General features: G+C 44.6%; 1 protein-coding gene across 1 annotated transcript in view; it reads left to right on the top strand.

Annotated features, from left to right (window-relative positions):
* VWF (von Willebrand factor) overlaps positions 1-20,035 on the top strand; it is a 1,017,342-nt gene that overhangs the window by 890,783 nt on the left and 106,524 nt on the right. Inside the window, exon 46 of the mRNA XM_069228440.1 lies at positions 9,376-9,416. Coding sequence (XP_069084541.1) covers positions 9,376-9,416 — 41 coding nt within the window. The remainder of the gene's footprint in view (positions 1-9,375; positions 9,417-20,035) is intronic.

Below are 20,035 nucleotides of genomic sequence, written 5' to 3'. Positions count from 1 at the left end.
CTGTGATTACTACCACCAAAATGTTCAATGATGCAAGCAATTTGTTTTACAACTAAGCACATTCAATTCTAGAAGATTGTTCTTAATGCTGACACTTCAAATTATATGGTCAGGAATTTGCACCAAAAAGCTTTGCAGTGGTTTTTAAAGTATTTGCTTCTGTGCCAAGCCAGTGGCAAGACTCATCAACTCATCCACCTACATTCTGAATGTGTTCAAAATTCTTACGCTTGATAATGTGACAGTAGAGGGTTATTACATATTTGACAGTGATCACATACATGTTGTAAAAGGCATTGTGAACAATTATAGTGCTTGCCTCACATCACTACCTACCAGTTAGGTTCCACTGACTAACTTATTTTACTATGAGGTGAAACATTTCTCAAACAAAAAGCAAATGTACCAACTTAAGTAAAATAATTCAGATCGTTCCCATTTTTTCAAAATGAGGCAACAAAATGGTAAATTGCTAGGTTTTTATCATATGTAACACATTTGTAATGATTTTCTTCCATAGCCATTTAAAACACATTGGTAAATTTCATTACATTGGCAGGGTATATCACATATTCTCATAAATGGTGTGCATGCACAACCCTAATAAACACGTTGCGTTTTACATGTTACGTTACATTTCTTTTTTGCTGTAGATTATTATTTACAGTTACATTAATCTATATCTGCTATGGGCTTGTTAAATAATCTGGAAACGTATTTTGTCAGAGTTTACTTGAAGCCCAGTAAAGCAGCTATTATTGTAATGTAATAAAGAGTCAAAACCAAAATGTCTAACATTCTTCAGGAAAAAGGGTCTGTGCGTGTAAGTGTGTGTGTAGATATATATATATATATATGTATATATATATGCATATATATATATATATGTGTGTGTGACCTACTGGCAGTTGCCACTAGGTAATTATAGTAAGGACTGTGCTTGTATTGTAAAAGCATTTTTGACTTGCCTATGTCTTTGGCGCCATTTGACAAATCTTCATGAAGTTTCCAAAAAAAGTGTTCCCAAAAATCTTGTTGTACGTGGGAGGTTTCAGGATGATCAGTCAAGCGGGAGCTGAGACAAGGGAGGGGCAAAATAAGTGTGTTTCCCATTATAATTCCCATAGGGATTTTAGATACAACTACAGCCCGAACTGCCTGACGTACACTAAATTTGCAGGAAGGTAGCTCTTGGTCCAGAAAGAGTGCTTTTTGTTATTTGGTGTGAATCCGTTTAGTAGTTTTGAGATACTAAAAGAAAAATAAATATAGATATCTAGAGGTGCAAAGGATTTGCAAATAATGATGAGCCTGTACAGGGAAATGCAGAGCTCTGATTGACTGCCACCACTTCAGCCAGGAAGTGTTGGCAGCCATCTTGGGACTCGGCTTTAGCTGAGTCCCAGAAAAAATATAAAAAAAGAAAAGGGACCAGAGCTGAACCCTTAGCTCTGGTGCTGGGGTCCCAGAGCGCCCCCCCCCCCAACTGGGCAAACAAGCACTTTTAAAAAAAAAATGTTGCAGCGAATTCACAAGGAATTTGCAAACTCACAGCAATTAAAAAAAAAAAACAAGCACAGTCTCCCAGGCTTCTTTTGCTAAAGCCCCAGGGTCAGGTACTGGGGGGATGAGAAAATAAAGGATGGGGTGCATGAGGCCCCCCTTGCTGGGTTGATTTAAACCTCTGGGACTCCCTCCTCCCCGGGGCTAATATTGAATTAAATGGCGGGGTGGCACGGCCTGATCTAGGCCCCGGGGACCCCATCCACTGGGGCACAGTCTTCATTCAATAGGGGACCTCCTCCTGGTGCCAGTTTTGGACCCAGGGACCCCATCTCCCGGGGCCCAGCCATGTCACCTGTGTGCCCCCCAGGGTACCCATCACCCCTGTCAGGGACCGCTGGGGGAGCCTGAATGTACCACGGTCCTAACCAGCTCTCTGCCTCCTGCGGAAGCCAACATTGCTGGAACAGACAGGGAGCTGCTAAACATGCTTCCTGTCTGTGAGAGCAATCCTTACATCTGTTTCTCTGCCCCTATCTCTGCAAGCAGGAAAACAGATGAACATTCCACTCCCAGCAAGCGAGAGCTGTTCCAAAGCTCTCGCTTGTTGGGAGCTGAGTTGTGTTTGCTCTGACTTGGTGGGAGCTGTCAAAGCTCCCACCAAGTCAGAGCAAATGTCTGTGTCTCAGTGGTGGGCACTCTGGGACATAGCAGGAGCTGACCCCAGGGGATGGCGGTCTCCAGGGCCATTATTGACTCCACGAGGGGGACTACGTGGCTCCTCTCCAACATTTTAACTTAGCCCCATGGAGGAGGAGGTCCCTGGGGCCCCTTTATTATGTTACATCAGATCCGAGGAGGTAGCAGACCCCAGGGCTGTGGAGGGGCTCTTTGGCTGTCCCTTAATTGCTAGAAATTACCACAGGGAAGTGGTGGTTCCAGGAGCTGTGGAGCAGCCATGGGGCCCCCCCTGCATGAATTTTATTTGTAGCCCCAGGGAGGTAGTGGTCTCCAGTGGTGTGGGAGAGGCCATGTGGGCCTTCCCCATTATCAATCATTGTTTTCATCCAGGAAGGTGGTGGTCACCAGGTCACGGGGTCCACTTGGGCACCTCACATATTTTTTGCATAATTGTCCCAGATAGGTAGTGGTCTCCCGGGCTCAATGGGCCAAGTGTGCCCCCTCCTTTAAAAAAAAAAAATGCCCCAGGTACCTGGCCCACCTGGCGGCTCGATTGAAAACAAGAACAGGAGCCCACGCTTGTATTTTTTAAAATTTTCACTGAATTCATGGATTTGCCACGATTTTCGGTGAACATAAAAAAAAAAAAATGCTTTGTTGTTCTGGTATGGTTGGTCTGGCACCCTAACACCAGAGCTAAGGGGTCAGGGTATCCTTACCCTGCCCCCTTTTTGTTTTTTATGTGTTTTTTGGAACTCAGCTGAAGCCAAGTCCCAAGAAGGCTGCCAACACTTCCTGGTTGAAGTGTTGTCAGCCAATCAGATTTCAGCATGAGATCAGCAGTATTCATGAAACCTTTGTACCTCCAGCTATCTATATTTCTTTTTCTTTTAAAATCTCATAAACTGCTGAATGGATTTACACCAGTCAACAAAAACTCTTCTTTCTGGCCCAAAAGCTACCTTTCTGCCAAAGTTGGTTTAATTCTGTCCAGCAGTTCAGGCTGCAGTCATGTTCAAAATCCCTATGGGTATTATAATGGGAAACACACTTTTTTGATCACCCCTTTTTCTCTGCCTCTGCTTGACAGATCATCCCGAAACTTCCCATGTACAACAAGAGTCTCAGGAACACCTTTTTTGGAAAATGTTCTTCAAACGGTGCCAAAGATATAGGCAAGTCCCAAAAAAGTTTTTCTATGGAAACATGGTCCTAACTCTAACTACTTACTGTAGGTACCACCAGTATGTAACTACCGCCAATAGGTAATACATGTATATCTATCCAGGTGATAATTAGGAATTCCTGACTGGGGGAATTGCTACAGAATTCCCACAGTAATTCCACATCTCCACTCAAATCTTGATGTCTTGGGCTGCCCTCCCACTGTGAGAAATTCCCACTGTATCATTAATTCAGGATGAGGCTACTGAGTTGATTTTCAGCCATCATGTAATGGGCCCTTATTGATTATTATTAAATAGGATTTTTCATTCTTCATTAAGCAGGAATTTTATGATGCCAAATAGTCTTTACTATATTAGAATGTGTTCATTTACATTTTTGCTACTTACCCATTTACTGGTGGGCAGTCAACAGTGTCTGCCATGCCCAAGAAAGTCTAAACCAAATAAGTACACTGTTCCAAACAAAGTGAACACAGGGAACTAGAAAGGACTGCAGTGAAATTGTTGTAGGAGTGCCCTCAAGCATCACATTAGGATGTCAAGCATCATCATTGGGCTAACCCCTCGCCAGACTGGCACTGCAATGTCTGACGGGCCTCCAACGGAAGGATGGAGGCTCTTCAACCAAGAAGATGATTAATCAAAAGACTGCAGCCCATATTGACAGGGGGAATGAAGGAGAGACAAGAGTCTAAAATTAGCTCTAATCCTCTTAATAATTTTAATTTCAATAGGGATTAGGCCAAGGTTAAAAAACACAGCTCGGAGTATACAGGAAAACAATGTTACCAATACTCCTTCAAAGGTAGAGAGGAGGCAAGTAGTTTGCTCCTAACATATGGTCAACATGTTTCGCGCCCTCACGGTCACACACGGATCCACTGGCGCTTCATCAGGACCGCTAACATTTTACTTCTCCTTGTTAAAACAAGACAATAAATGCTGGGAGGTCACTTACAGTCTGTCGATCTATTGTGTATGTCAGTCGAATGATAGGTCGCCCTGTGCAAAAACAAAGAAACAAAATCAGAAAAAAGAGAAAAGAGACAAATCTATATATGTCTAAATGACGAGACATTAATTATTGTCACTATCAAATGGGAGCCGCACGCATGTTAATACTTGTCGTGTACTCACAAAACCAGGTACTCAGGTAAAGAAGAAAAACAAAACAAAAGACATTGCTTACCATCCCATGAAGGTAACGGGCATCATAGGGACGCGTAAACCTCTTACCCAAGGAGAGTATTCTACATTTGGAACAAAGAATTAGCAATGAAAAGGTATTTGCATATATCCGAAGCCACAAACTTTTTCGCAAATAATTTACGTGAGTCGTCCATTCTAGATGTCTAGAAACGTGTGTTTATCATAACTCAATGGACTTTGTACATGTATTGATGATCAAAGTCAGTCAAAAAGGACTGCGAGACTTAGCTAAAAGTAATAGTCAGTCGTAGCTGTTCAAAGGTTTTATATTCGTCTGTCACAAGTAAAAAGAATAGCTACACAGACATAAGAAACAGCCTATGCAAATTTGAGCCATTAATGGTTGTGAAGACTAATGTTTAAAATAACAGACCGTGGTCATCAATTCAGTAGGGCTCAATAAACCTCATAGTGTTGATAACTGAGCCGGTTGTTGTTAACTGGACAAATCGGCAACCAAACAGATATTTGCTATAAAATAATTCTTGGCGTGTGGTACACGGTCCCTTATTAGTATTAATTTGACTCCATATGGTGTGTACTCGATTACTGCCGCTATTGTTATTAGATTGTGGTCCAGTCCTGCCCTCTTATAAAATACACAAACACGTCTTAAGTACAAAAGCCCATAACCCTTGTTAATAGAGCTATCGCACTGTGTAATCTTCGTGGATCAGATTACAACCCTGGCTATGAGCCGGCTCGTGCACGATCGGCTTGAACTCATTTTCAAATAGAAGGGAGAAGAAGTTTCTATATAAGCGTCACAGAACGCATATACCTACTTGCACTTCTCCCCGAGGTCCGTCTTGAACCTGCCCGAGGTCGCGTTCCTGAAAGACAAACGCGGCGCACGTCCGAGACGTTTATATGAAGATCAGAGGAGTCTTCCGAGGCAATTGACCTGTGACGTCAGCTCTCCAGTCACCGGAGACTCAAAACTGAAAACGGAATCGTCCAAGGTTAGTCATTGGTAAAAGCGGCGGCCATATTGGAAGTGCAAACTACATATGTGGAGATAAGCATAATCGGAGGCTTAAAGGCTCCGGTGGTCAACGCCGATATGTAAACCCATTCATGTTTGTGGAGGGGATCACTTACTATATTACCGTAGAGTATCCCCAAATCTATACACCCGGTGGTAGAGCCACCACAATATTGTATTCGTGTCGAACTCACATAGGGAAGATATCTAGGTCCTATACCTTACAAGTCGTGGACACGTGGTACTAGAATAGTTTAATGAGAGAGGGTCCACCAGGGGATTTTGTCATTTAGGCCCTCAATGGCTGTTTTTAATCTGAAGACCCAACGCTGTTCAATCCTAAACAGGGTTTTGGGGTCATCTACTTTGTATTTTGGTGCTTGTATGACTGTCCACGTGAGATCATTAGGACCGTGTTTGGCAGCTAGAAAGTGTGCACTCAGTTTAGTTGTTACCCGTAGACATCTGATGTTGCTGCGGTGTTCGTTTATTCGTAGTTTCACTGGTCTAGTTGTCATGCCTACATACTGTAAGTCGCACGGGCAAGTTATAAGGTAAATGCAATGTCGCGTGTTACAATTAGTGTGATTTCTTAAGTGCCAAGTCCCAAAATGTTTAAGAACTAGGCTGTTTGCATGTTTAGTTAAGGGACAAACATTGCAAGAACCACACGGATAGTGACCGGTGACTGGAGGAAGATTCCAAAGTGTGGATTGAACTTCACCGACTTCCTGTCTATGTGGTCGGGTGTGGATCACTAGATCCCTGATATTAGTGGATCTCTTGAATGCAAATAAGGGTTTTGAAATCTGCGTGCCCCCACTAAGTAGGATTTGCCACCTCTTGTTGATTAATCTTTTAACCGTGTTGGACATAGGAGTATACGTAGTTACACACGTGATTCGTGCTTGTTCTTCCCTTACTGCTGGTGCTAGGAGGGCTTCTCTGGGGTTGTTACGGGCTCTCTTATGAGCAGGATTGATCACCTTTAAAGGATATAGCCGAGATTGGAGTTTCCTTCGAAGTTCTCGTGCCTGATTGTCAAACAGCAATTTTGAAGAGCAGTTTCTGCGTAATCTCAAAAATTGACCAAAAGGTAGATTATCGCGTAAAGCTTTTGGATGGTAACTGTCATATCGCAATAAGCTATTCCGATCTGTGGTCTTGTGATACGTGTCTGTCACTAATTTCCCATCCACAATGTGGATCAGAAGATCCAAAAATGATATATGGGTGGTTGAAACGTGGGCTGTGAATCTCAAAAAGGGATCTAATGTGTTGATCCAGCTAGTGAACAGATCTACTGTCGCAAGAGATCCTTGCCATATGATAAGAATATCATCTATGTATCGTCGCCATAGTTTGATATGCTTAAAGAAAGGGCATGTTACTGCCAAAATAAATTTCTTTTCAAATTGATACATGTATAGACAAGCCAAGCTAGGGGCAAAAGTACTTCCCATGGATGTCCCTTGGATCTGATGGTAAAGAACATCCTCAAATTGAAAAAAACTCTGTGTCATAGCCAGCGATGCACAGTGCATAACAAAGTGAACTGGCGTTGGTGAAGTCCAATGTTGCTGAAGAAGAGCGGATTCCACGACCTCCAATGTGGCTGTCTGTGGAATATTGGTGTAAAGGGATTCTACATCTAGTGTGATAAGGACTTCTACCCGGATAGTGGAATTGATGGTCTCTATAAGGTTGAGGACATCCTTGGTGTCCTTAAGATAAGTAGTGGAACTCTTTACTAGTGGTTGGAAGAAAGAGTCACAAAATATCGACAATGGTTCCAAAATTGACCCAATTCCTGAGACTATGGGGCGGCCAGGAGGAGGAAGAATGCCTTTATGGATTTTAGGGAGGCAGTAAAAATATGGTGTTCTCGGATGAATACTTTCCAAGAATTCGGCCTCGTTGGGAGAAATCCAGCTATTGCTTTTGGCTTCATGAACCAAACTCTTAATCTTGTGTTGTAACTTGTTGGTGGGGTCCTGGTTCAGAAGCGTGTAGTGAGATCTGTCATTCAAAAGGCGGAGACATTCCTGCCTGTAATCTGATGCATCCATAATAACTATTGCTCCTCCTTTATCCGCCGGTTTGATAACTATAGAGGTATCGTTGGATAGACTCTTAAGTGCATTCCACTCAGAGGAGGGTAAATTGACAAATGGACGTCTAGGTATAGTTTGTTCAAGATCTGTCAGGACTGCTTTTTCAAAGGCTAAAACCTCACACGGAAGTGAATGTGTGGGAGGCATAAAGGTAGATGGTTTCTTTAAGCCTGTATCACAGCTACTAGTGGGTTCGGGTTGATTTTTAAAGAAAAAATGTAAACGGACCTTTCGAAAAAATTGAGACAACTCACAGTGAAGGCGGAAGGGGTCTTCAGAGGGGGTGGGAACAAAACCTAGACCTCTATTTAGAACTCGCGATTCATCCCTGGATAGTTGTCTGTGAGACAAATTGACAACTAAGTCTTCTGTGGAGCGGTCTTGTTCTGGCTCCTCGTGATCATCTGGGGTTCTTCTCGACCCCAGTGAACTCTTCTCCCTCTTCCTCTCCTTCTGCCTCTTCCTCTGCCCGGACCTCGGCCTAAAAAAGGCCCAAAAGGTGGCATCGGGCGGGGTTGAAAAAAAGGATAAGGAGGTTGCCAGTAAAGTTGTTGGTTATGGGCATACTGAGGGAAGTTGTAGTAAGGTTGAGGAGTACTCTCATCAGTGCTCCATCCATCTGAGGAGGAGCTGCTGCTATAGTTACGAGGTTTTCTGTTGGAATAAGAGGAGTCGTCTGATGACCGTGATTGTGTGTCGGTCTCATAATCCTCTTTGATGTATGGGTAGATTTTCTCCCTGTCAAATTTATTAATATCTTTTTGTAGTTTGGAGATTTATTGTTGTGTCAGGAACTCTTTGGTTTCATTGAGTTCCATGTTAATCTCCAGGAGACGACTCTTGAAGGATGCTATCGTAATTGTCGTTTTGATCGAACTTTCCATGCAATTAATTTGGATAGCAATGGACTCGGCTAGTCTCTTTGAGGTGTTAATAATCAACACTAGCCAGTCACGGGTACATTTCCATGCTATCTGTGCCCAGTCTTTCCTGAAAGCCAGGTCCTGCAGGAAAATTCTTGGAACATTGGAGACAAGGAGACCGCTGGGCGCGATATTCGCTCTTAGGTATTCGGTCATGATTGTCCCATGCATGATAGTCTTAATTAAATCACGTTTCAGGGAGGAAAGCTTGTCCCAGTCTTCTTTAAGGCTACCTGAAGGGGCTGCACCATCGGCAGAGAGTATGGATGGTGTTTGTAAAATTGCAGAAACTACATCATCGTCGAAACTAAGACCCTGGAAATTATCCATGGTCTTATGTATCACTAAATAAGTCCCACAGCAAAACTGCTGTTCTATAACTTCAAAAAACAGGAGGGAAAGAAAAGACAAGAAAGACCCACACATTTCTTAATGGAATCCCATTTCTTCATTCCTTAATCATATTGATGGTAGTGCGCCTTCTGACTCTTATACGGAAACTCGAAATTGCACATTATTCTTTGCAATTATTTTAATTAGTTTACATTTGTATTTGACTAATGTTCTAAAGATCTGAATGTGAAATGTGTGCTGTAGCTAAAGATAGAATTAACAGTTACACCAATTTAATGTTCTTATTTTGAAAGTATTGTGTAACAAAATGTAAAGTTAAGATTTTAGCATCACCATGACACTTTTGTTTGCTGCTAGGCATGTTTGCTTAGTTTAGAATTACTGTTAACGCTAATGTTTGTGTCTGGCTTATTTTCCAGAACCTGTTAATGGCTGTATTTTGAATGGCACGATAATTGGGGTAAGAGAACATACTTCTGTTTTTGGTTATGAACTTGTGTAGTCCCGTGCTGGTAAATCGTGTTTTCCTACAATTAACAGTTTTCTAAAACCTCTACACACGCTTAATTTTAAATACAGAGGATGTGCTTGCTTTCCCCTTTTAATCCTTTTCTATACTAACCCATGTCTCTACAATTCCCACTACGTTCTATTATTTACAGCTACACCCTGGACTTTCTTCAGGCTAGGTAGTCTCTGAAATCCTTTTTTGGCAGGAGGTGCTTTGTTGTTATCTCGTCCATGCATGTATGTTATTACACAGTGTGATTCTCACTACATAATTGCCTTGAGATGTTCTTTTGAAAGACATTTTGTGATTGATTTTGCTGTGTCTGATAAATAATCACCTATCACTGACTGTTTGGGCCTCCCACATATGTCTCATTTTGGCAATTACCTGAGACTTCAGAAAAGTGCAAATTGATTTTACAAGTGCCCAGATCTGCCATTACAGTTGTCTCCAGGTAAAAAACACAGTGGCTGGGTCAAGAGCAGTCAGGACGCCTATATGCTTAGGACACAGGCGTTGGAGACTAGTACATGTGTCCGAATACACCCGGAAAATGTGTTCATGGATGTAATCAAACAGTTAAATAATTATGTAGGAATTCGGGATGATCATTTGAAGAAGCTCAGACGTTTAAAAACAGGGACAGGGACGTAGAGGAGAAAAGGAAAATGGGAAAGAGACAGACAAAGAGAAAGAGAAGGAGAATAGAGGAAAACAACAGAGATGGAAACAGACATTTAAGGCCTTATTTAAAGTTTGGGAGGGGATACTCATCACAAACATAGCAGATGTCCTGACCGCCATATTAAAATTGCATTATAAACTATGGAACTTGTAACTACGTCTGCACAAAACCTTATTTTTGACCAAATATCTTTTGTTGTGTTTAGGTTTAGTTCCTAGTAGGGATTACCTGTACGGTTCCACACTAAAACATAAAATAAAATATTCAAGTGGAGTACAAATGCCTTGATCTGGCCCTGTCCAGGGAAGCACATTTGGTAATCACGTGTGGGATGCGCTCTTCTTCATCGGTGCGGCAACTCAGACAAATATTGACAGTCATGGTTGGAGAAGATCATTTCTCGGTTCGTTTCTGACTCCTGAACAAGTGATACCCCTTGTGGGACCTAACTGCTTGTACTTCATGCGTGAACATATCCCATGAGTCCAGCTTGTGTCTTGGCTGTCCCTAAATAATTAGCTCTTGTGTAGATGGATAAAACTTTCACAGGAATAATTGGACTCTGTGGAATATGATTTTTGCAAGCACTTGTATATACGCTCTGTAAAAACTTGTTCTATAAAGCAAAGACTGAATGAATCAGCAAAGCTTTGCTTGTGGTGCATCTGAATTCATATGGAGGCAAGGTGCAGTTTAATGACTAGTAGGAGTATTTCAAGGGTAGATGAGAATTTTGAGAATCATCATACATTTCTGTGTCACTGACAAGAAAATACAATATCATTGTAACCACTCTCTCCTACCACACCAAAGCAAGACAAACCGTCATCTCGACTGCAAACAAAACTAGACTTGAAATAGGTCAGCTCAAACGTCTCACCACTGTGCCTGTATGTCCCATGGAGTCTAGTACCCTATCAGGTATACACTTATTTTCCTGTGTCTTGTCAATTTGCATATCTATATCTAAAGCAATTATAGATAAAAGTATAACCTGTGAATAATTTTAAAACATTTCTAACCCATTATGTGAGGAGACAAGTGTCTCCCCAGAAAACTGGGGAACCAAAAGGAAATTAGGCAGCAGTTATTATAATTAAAGTAGAAGGTGATTATGAGTGGTCAGTTTAAATAACTCCGCTACGCACTGGAGAACTCTCAGTGCCCTAATAGTCAACCTTGGGCTGAAATATTGTGCAATGGGACCTTATGGGGACCTCTGTATTTATAAAATCTTACTATGCAAACAGTGCGGCCCAGCTGCTCTTTCAACTGCATAGCAGATCCGTGTGTTTGCTATGGACTGTGTGAAGGTGATCCCCAGGCCTTTTGATGGGTGAATGAGCATAGCTACAGAGCAAAGGGCCTGCAGTCCCAAAAGAATATGTGCAGAATTCTTTTGAGGTACAACTAAGATGGTCCTGTTCAAGAGAACCCCCAGACTGAACTCTTGCTCACTTGTTGTGAGGTACATGACATGTATTGTTCTAACAGCTCCACCCACAATACAGGAGGTGCAAAATGTAGCTTCTCCATAATGTTGCATCACCATATAACGTAGTTTGAAGTTTGGCTCAGTGAATGTTCCACAGTGGAAATGTGTACTAGGCCAAATTGAATACCTTGCTTTATGCTGAGCACATCACCTGAATGCATGTACACTGCCACCACACACAGTATGACAGCAGGAGCTTTTCTGCTTCTTCTGTAATACTAAAGATTGACCACTGAATGAGAAACAGTAATCAGTGCTATTTGAACAAGGATCACTGTTTTGTTAATTGAACCCTCAATGTTCTGTGCTGTTTGCTAAAACTCAAACATTCTCATTTTGGAGGAAGCAGCGTTTTAACGTTGGTGCGATAGATGGCTGAGAACTGACATATCTTGGTCCCAATTTCAGATAATTTGCTGACATCTATTTTTACTGCAGATATTTTTCAGTGGTGGATACTCCATCCCTCCTCCGGATCTCTGTGTGTACTAACATTCTGTATTATACCTCATTGTTGGATTTGACATCCTTGCCGTGTTTTGCCATCATTCCTCCTGTTTTTGCTGACTTTGTTTTTGCAGGACTTAGGACTCTGCACACTTTACTACTGCTAACCAATGATAAAGTGCTTTTCCTCTCTCCTTTAAACATTGCTGCTAGTGGGCCTGTAGCACTGACTGTGCCACCCACTTAAATAGCTCTTTAAACATGTCTCAGGCTTGCTATTGAAGCCTGTGTGTGCAGTGTTAAACTGCCTCTTTTACCTGCCAAATAATTATTTCATGTAAGGAAATGCCTCCTTGACTTTTTGCCTTTGCTGATGCTATGTTTACAATTGAAAGTGTGCTGAGGCCTGCTAACCAGGCCCCAGCACCAGTGTTCTTTCCCTAACCTGTACTTTTGTATCCACAATTGGCAGACCCTGGCATCCAGATAAGTCCCTTGTAACTGGTACTTCTAGTACCAAGGGCCCTGATGCCAAGGAAGGTCTCTAAGGGCTGCAGCATGTCTTATGCCACCCTGGAGACCTCTCACTCAGCACAGACACACTGCTTGCCAGCTTGTGTGTGCTAGTGAGGACAAAACGAGTAAGTCGACATGGCACTCCCCTCAGGGTGCCATGCCAGCCTCTCACTGCCTATGCAGTATAGGTAAGACACCCCTCTAGCAGGCCTTACAGCCCTAAGGCAGGGTGCACTATACCATAGGTGAGGGTACCAGTGCATGAGCATGGTACCCCTACAGTGTCTAAACAAAACCTTAGACATTGTAAGTGCAGGGTAGCCATAAGAGTATATGGTCTGGGAGTCTGTCAAACACGAACTCCACAGCACCATAATGGCTACACTGAAAACTGGGAAGTTTGGTATCAAACTTCTCAGCACAATAAATGCACACTGATGCCAGTGTACATTTTATTGCAAAATACACCCCAGAGGGCACCTTAGAGGTGCCCCCTGAAACTTAACCGACTGTCTGTGTAGGCTGACTAGTTCCAGCAGCCTGCCACACCAGAGACATGTTGCTGGCCCCATGGGGAGAGTGCCTTTGTCACTCTGAGGCCAGTAACAAAGCCTGCACTGGGTGGAGATGCTAACACCTCCCCCAGGCAGGAGCTGTGACACCTGGCGGTGAGCCTCAAAGGCTCACCCCTTTGTCACAGCCCAGCAGGGCACTCCAGCTTAGTGGAGTTGCCCGCCCCCTCCGGCCACGGCCCCCACTTTTGGCGGCAAGGCTGGAGGGAACAAAGAAAGCAACAAGGAGGAGTCACTGGCCAGTCAGGACAGCCCCTAAGGTGTCCTGAGCTGAAGTGACTCTAACTTTTAGAAATCCTCCATCTTGCAGATGGAGGATTCCCCCAATAGGGTTAGGATTGTGACCCCCTCCCCTTGGGAGGAGGCACAAAGAGGGTGTACCCACCCTCAGGGCTAGTAGCCATTGGCTACTAACCCCCCAGACCTAAACACGCCCTTAAATTTAGTATTTAAGGGCTACCCTGAACCCTAGAAAATTAGATTCCTGCAAACTACAAGAAGAAGGACTGCCTAGCTGAGAACCCCTGCAGAGGAAGACCAGAAGACGACAACTGCCTTGGCTCCAGAAACTCACCGGCCTGTCTCCTGCCTTCCAAAGAACTCTGCTCCAGCGACGCCTTCCAAGGGACCAGCGACCTCTGAATCCTCTGAGGACTGCCCTGCTTCGAAAAAGACAAGAAACTCCCGAGGACAGCGGACCTGCTCCAAAAAGACTGCAACTTTGTTTCAAGGAGCAGCTTTAAAGACCCTGCAATCTCCCCGCAAGAAGCGTGAGACTTGCAACACTGCACCCGGCGACCCCGACTCGGCTGGTGGAGAACCAACACCTCAGGGAGGACCCCCGGACTACTCTACGACTGTGAGTACCAAAACCTGTCCCCCCTGAGCCCCCACAGCGCCGCCTGCAGAGGGAATCCCGAGGCTTCCCCTGACCGCGACTCTCTGAAACCTAAGTCCCGACGCCTGGAAAAGACCCTGCACCCGCAGCCCCCAGGACCTGAAGGACCGGACTTTCACTGGAGAAGTGACCCCCAGGAGTCCCTCTCCCTTGCCCAAGTGGAGGTTTCCCCGAGGAAGCCCTCCCTTGCCTGCCTGCAGCGCTGAAGAGATCCGTTGATCTCTCATAGACTAACATTGAAAACCCGACGCTTGTTTCTACACTGCACCCGGCCGCCCCCGCGCTGCTGAGGGTGAAATTTCTGTGTGGGCTTGTGTCCCCCCCGGTGCCCTACAAAACCCCCCTGGTCTGCCCTCCGAAGACGCGGGTACTTACCTGCAAGCAGACCGGAACCGGGGCACCCCCTTCTCTCCATTCTAGCCTATGCGTTTTGGGCACCACTTTGAACTCTGCACCTGACCGGCCCTGAGCTGCTGGTGTGGTGACTTTGGGGTTGCTCTGAACCCCCAACGGTGGGCTACCTTGGACCAAGAACTGAACCCTGTAAGTGTCTTACTTACCTGGTAAAACTAACAAAAACTTACCTCCCCCAGGAACTGTGAAAATTGCACTGTGTCCACTTTTAAAGTAGCTATTTGTCAATAACTTGAAAAGTATACATGCAATTGAAATGATTCAAAGTTCCTAATGTACTTACCTGCAATACCTTTCAAACAAGATATTACATGTTAAATTTGAACCTGTGGTTCTTAAAATAAACTAAGAAAAGATATTTTTCTATAACAAAACCTATTGGCTGGATTTGTCTCTGAGTGTGTGTACCTCATTTATTGTCTATGTGTATGTACAACAAATGCTTAACACTACTCCTTGGATAAGCCTACTGCTCGACCACACTACCACAAAATAGAGCATTAGTATTATCTATTTTTACCACTATTTTACCTCTAAGGGGAACCCTTGGACTCTGTGCATGCTATTCCTTACTTTGAAATAGCACATACAGAGCCAACTTCCTACATTGGTGGATCAGCGGTGGGGTACAAGACTTTGCATTTGCTGGACTACTCAGCCAATACCTGATCACACGACAAATTCCAAAATTTTCATTAGAAATAGATTTTTGCAATTTGAAAAGTTTTCTAAATTCTTAAAAGACCTGCTAGGGCCTTGTGTTAGATCCTGTTTAGCATTTCTTTTAGAGTTTAAAAGTTTGTAAAAGTTTGAATTAGATTCTAGAACCAGTTGTAGATTCTTAAAAAGTATTCCAACTTTTAGAAGCAAAATGTCTAGCACAGATGTGACTGTGGTGGAACTCGACACCACACCTTACCTCCATCTTAAGATGAGGGAGCTAAGGTCACTCTGTAAAATAAAGAAAATAACAATGGGCCCCAAACCTACCAAAATACAGCTCCAGGAGCTTTTGGCAGAGTTTGAAAAGGCCAACCCCTCTGAGGGTGGCAACTCAGAGGAAGAGGATAGTGACTTGGAGGAAAATTCCCCCCTACCAGTCCTATCTAGGGAGAACAGGGTCCCTCAAACCCTGACTCCAAAAATAATAGTCAGAGATGCTGGTTCCCTCACAGGAGAGACCAACACCTCTGAAATCACTGAGGATAACTCCAGTGAAGAGGACATCCAGTTAGCCAGGATGGCCAAAAGATTGGCTTTGGAAAGACAGATCCTAGCCATAGAGAGGGAAAGACAAGAGATGGGCCTAGGACCCATCAATGGTGGCAGCAACATAAATAGGGTCAGAGATTCTCCTGACATGTTGAAAATCCCTAAAGGGATTGTAACTAAATATGAAGATGGTGATGACATCACCAAATGGTTCACAGCTTTTGAGAGGGCTTGTGTAACCAGAAAAGTGAACAGATCTCACTGGGGTGCTCTCCTTTGGGAAATGTTCACAGGAAAGTGTAGGGATAGACTCCTCACACTCTCTGGACAAGATGCAGAATCTTATGACCTCATGAAGGGTACCCTGATTGAGGGCTTTGGATTCTCCACTGAGGAGTATAGGATTAGATTCAGGGGGGCTCAAAAATCCTCGAGCCAGACCTGGGTTGACTTTGTAGACTACTCAGTAAAAACACTAGATGGTTGGATTCAAGGCAGTGGTGTAAGTAATTATGATGGGCTGTACAATTTATTTGTGAAAGAACACCTGTTAAGTAATTGTTTCAATGATAAACTGCATCAGCATCTGGTAGACCTAGGACCAATTTCTCCCCAAGAATTGGGAAAGAAGGCGGACCATTGGGTCAAGACAAGGGTGTCCAAAACTTCCACAGGGGGTGACCAAAAGAAAGGGGTCACAAAACCTCCCCAGGGGAAAGGTGGTGAGACAGCCAAAAATAAAAATAGTCAAGAGTCTTCTAAAGGCCCCCAAAAACCTGCACAGGAGGGTGGGCCCAGAGCCTCTTCACAAAACAATCCTGGGTACAAGGGTAAAAACTTTGATCCCAAAAAGGCCTGGTGTCGAAACTGTAGTCAGTCTGGACACCAAACTGGAGACAAGGCCTGTCCCAAGAAAAGTTCCACTCCAAACTCCAATCCAGGTAACACTGGAATGGCTAGTCTCCAAGTGGGATCAACAGTGTGCCCAGAGCAAATCAGGGTCCACACTGAAGCTACTCTAGTCTCTGAGGGTGGGGTGGATTTAGCCACACTAGCTGCCTGGCCCCCTAACATGCAAAAATACAGGCAGCAGCTCTTTATTAATGGGACAAGTGTAGAGGGCCTGAGGGATACAGGTGCCAGTGTCACCATGGTGACAGAGAAACTGGTTTCCCCTGGCCAATACCTGACTGGAAAAACTTATACAGTCACCAATGCTGACAATCAAACTAAAGCACATCCCATGGCAATGGTAACTTTAGAATGGGGAGGGGTCAATGGCCTGAAACAGGTGGTGGTCTCCTCAAACATCCCAGTAGACTGTCTGCTTGGAAATGACCTGGAGTCCTCAGCATGGGCTGAGGTAGAACTAAAAACCCATGCAGCCATGCTGGGTATCCCTGAACTGGTGTGTGTAAAAACAAGAGCACAATGCAAGGCACAGGGTGAAAAAGTAGAGCTGGAGTCTGGAAAAATGGCCCAGCCTACCAAGAGAAAAGGAAAGTCAGTTGGGAAACCAACTGCAACACAGTCAGAAAAAGAGAACCTCTCTTCTCAGGAAGAAGTTCTGCCCTCTGAGGGAACTGAGCCTTTGGAGCTTGAACCTTATCAGGTTGAGCTCTTAGGCCCAGGGGGACCCTCAAGGGAAGAGCTGTGTAAGGGACAAGAAACCTGTCCCTCTCTTGAAGGCCTTAGGCAGCAAGCTGCTGAAGAGTCCAAGGGCAAGAAAAATGGAACACATAGGGTCTATTGGGAAGATGGACTCCTGTACACTGAGGCCAGAGACCCCAAACCTGGTGCCACTAGGAGAGTGGTAGTGCCTCAGTCGTTCAGAGAGTTTATTCTGACCTTAGCCCATGATATTCCCCTTGCTGGGCATTTGGGACAAACCAAGACGTGGGAGAGGTTAGTCAACCACTTCTACTGGCCCAATATGTCCCAGAAGGTTAAGGAGTTTTGCCTCTCCTGCCCCACCTGTCAATCCAGTGGTAAGACAGGTGGGCACCCAAAGGCCCCCCTTATTCCACTTCCAGTGGTGGGGGTCCCCTTTGAAAGAGTGGGTGTGGACATAGTTGGTCCACTGGAACCTCCCACAGCCTCAGGAAATATGTACATCCTAGTAGTAGTGGATCATGCTACTAGGTATCCTGAAGCTATTCCCCTTAGGTCGACTACTGCCCCTGCAGTAGCCAAGGCCCTCATTGGTATCTTTACCAGAGTGGGTTTCCCTAAGGAGGTGGTGTCTGACAGAGGTACCAACTTCATGTCAGCATACCTAAAACACATGTGGAATGAGTGTGGAGTGACTTACAAATTCACTACACCCTACCATCCACAAACTAATGGCTTAGTTGAGAGATTCAACAAGACATTAAAAGGCATGATCATGGGGCTCCCAGAAAAACTCAAAAGGAGATGGGATGTCCTCTTGCCATGTCTGCTTTTTGCTTACAGAGAGGTGCCACAGAAGGGAGTAGGATTCTCACCCTTTGAACTTCTGTTTGGCCACCCTGTAAGGGGACTACTTGCTCTTGTTAAAGAAGGCTGGGAGAGACCTCTTCATGAGCCTAAACAAGACATAGTGGACTATGTACTTGGCCTTCGCTCTAGAATGGCAGAGTACATGGAAAAGGCAACCAAAAACCTTGAGGCCAGCCAACAGCTCCAGAAGTTTTGGTATGACCAAAAGGCTGCACTGGTTGAGTTCCAACCAGGGCAGAAAGTCTGTTTTCTGGAGCCTGTGGCTCCCAGGGCACTCCAGGACAAATGGAGTGGCCCTTACCCAGTGCTAGAAAGGAAGAGTCAGGTCACCTACCTGGTGGACCTGGGCACAAGCAGGAGCCCCAAGAGGGTGATCCATGTGAACCGCCTTAAGCTCTTCCATGACAGGGCTGATGTGAATCTGTTGATGGTAACAGATGAGGATCAGGAGGCAGAGAGTGAACCTCTCCCTGATCTTCTGTCATCAGACCCAAAAGATGGCTCAGTAGATGGAGTGATCTACTCAGACACCCTCTCTGGCCAACAGCAAGCTGATTGTAGGAGAGTCCTACAACAGTTTCCTGAACTCTTCTCCTTAACCCCTGGTCAGACACACCTGTGTACCCATGATGTGGACACAGGAGACAGCATGCCTGTCAAAAACAAAATTTTTAGACAGTCTGACCATGTTAAGGAAAGCATCAAGGTGGAAGTCCACAAGATGCTGGAATTGGGAGTCATTGAGCGCTCTGACAGCCCCTGGGCTAGCCCAGTGGTCTTAGTCCCCAAACCTCACACCAAAGATGGAAAGAAAGAGATGAGGTTTTGTGTGGACTACAGGGGGCTCAATTCTGTCACCAAGACAGATGCTCATCCAATTCCTAGAGCTGATGAGCTCATAGATAAATTAGGTGCTGCCAAATTCTTAAGTACCTTTGACTTGACAGCAGGGTACTGGCAAATAAAAATGGCACCTGGAGCAAAAGAGAAAACAGCATTCTCCACACCTGATGGGCATTATCAGTTTACTGTTATGCCCTTTGGTTTAAAGAATGCCCCTGCCACCTTCCAAAGGTTGGTGAATCAAGTCCTTGCTGGCTTGGAGTCCTTTAGCACAGCTTATCTTGATGATATTGCTGTCTTTAGCTCCACCTGGCAGGATCACCTGGTCCACCTGAAGAAGGTTTTGAAGGCTCTGCAATCTGCAGGCCTCTCTATCAAGGCATCCAAATGCCAGATAGGGCAGGGAACTGTGGTTTACTTGGGCCACCTTGTAGGTGGAGGCCAAGTTCAGCCACTCCAACCCAAGATCCAGACTATTCTGGACTGGGTAGCTCCAAAAACCCAGACTCAAGTCAGGGCATTCCTTGGCTTGACTGGGTACTACAGGAGGTTTGTGAAGGGATATGGATCCATTGTGACAGCCCTCACCGAACTCACCTCCAAGAAAATGCCCAAGAAAGTGAACTGGACTGTGGAATGCCAACAGGCCTTTGACACCCTGAAACAAGCAATGTGCTCAGCACCAGTTCTAAAAGCTCCAGATTATTCTAAGCAGTTCATTGTGCAGACAGATGCCTCTGAACATGGGATAGGGGCAGTTTTGTCCCAAACAAATGATGATGGCCTTGACCAGCCTGTTGCTTTCATTAGCAGGAGGTTACTCCCCAGGGAGCAGCGTTGGAGTGCCATTGAGAGGGAGGCCTTTGCTGTGGTTTGGTCCCTGAAGAAGCTGAGACCATACCTCTTTGGGACTCACTTCCTAGTTCAAACTGACCACAGACCTCTCAAATGGCTGATGCAAATGAAAGGTGAAAATCCTAAACTGTTGAGGTGGTCCATCTCCCT

Source organism: Pleurodeles waltl, chromosome 4_1 (genome assembly GCF_031143425.1).
Source record: "Pleurodeles waltl isolate 20211129_DDA chromosome 4_1, aPleWal1.hap1.20221129, whole genome shotgun sequence".
Classification (NCBI taxonomy): Eukaryota; Metazoa; Chordata; class Amphibia; order Caudata; family Salamandridae; genus Pleurodeles; species Pleurodeles waltl.
Note: the sequence above shows the minus strand (reverse complement) of the source record. Positions and strands in the feature narration are given on the sequence as shown.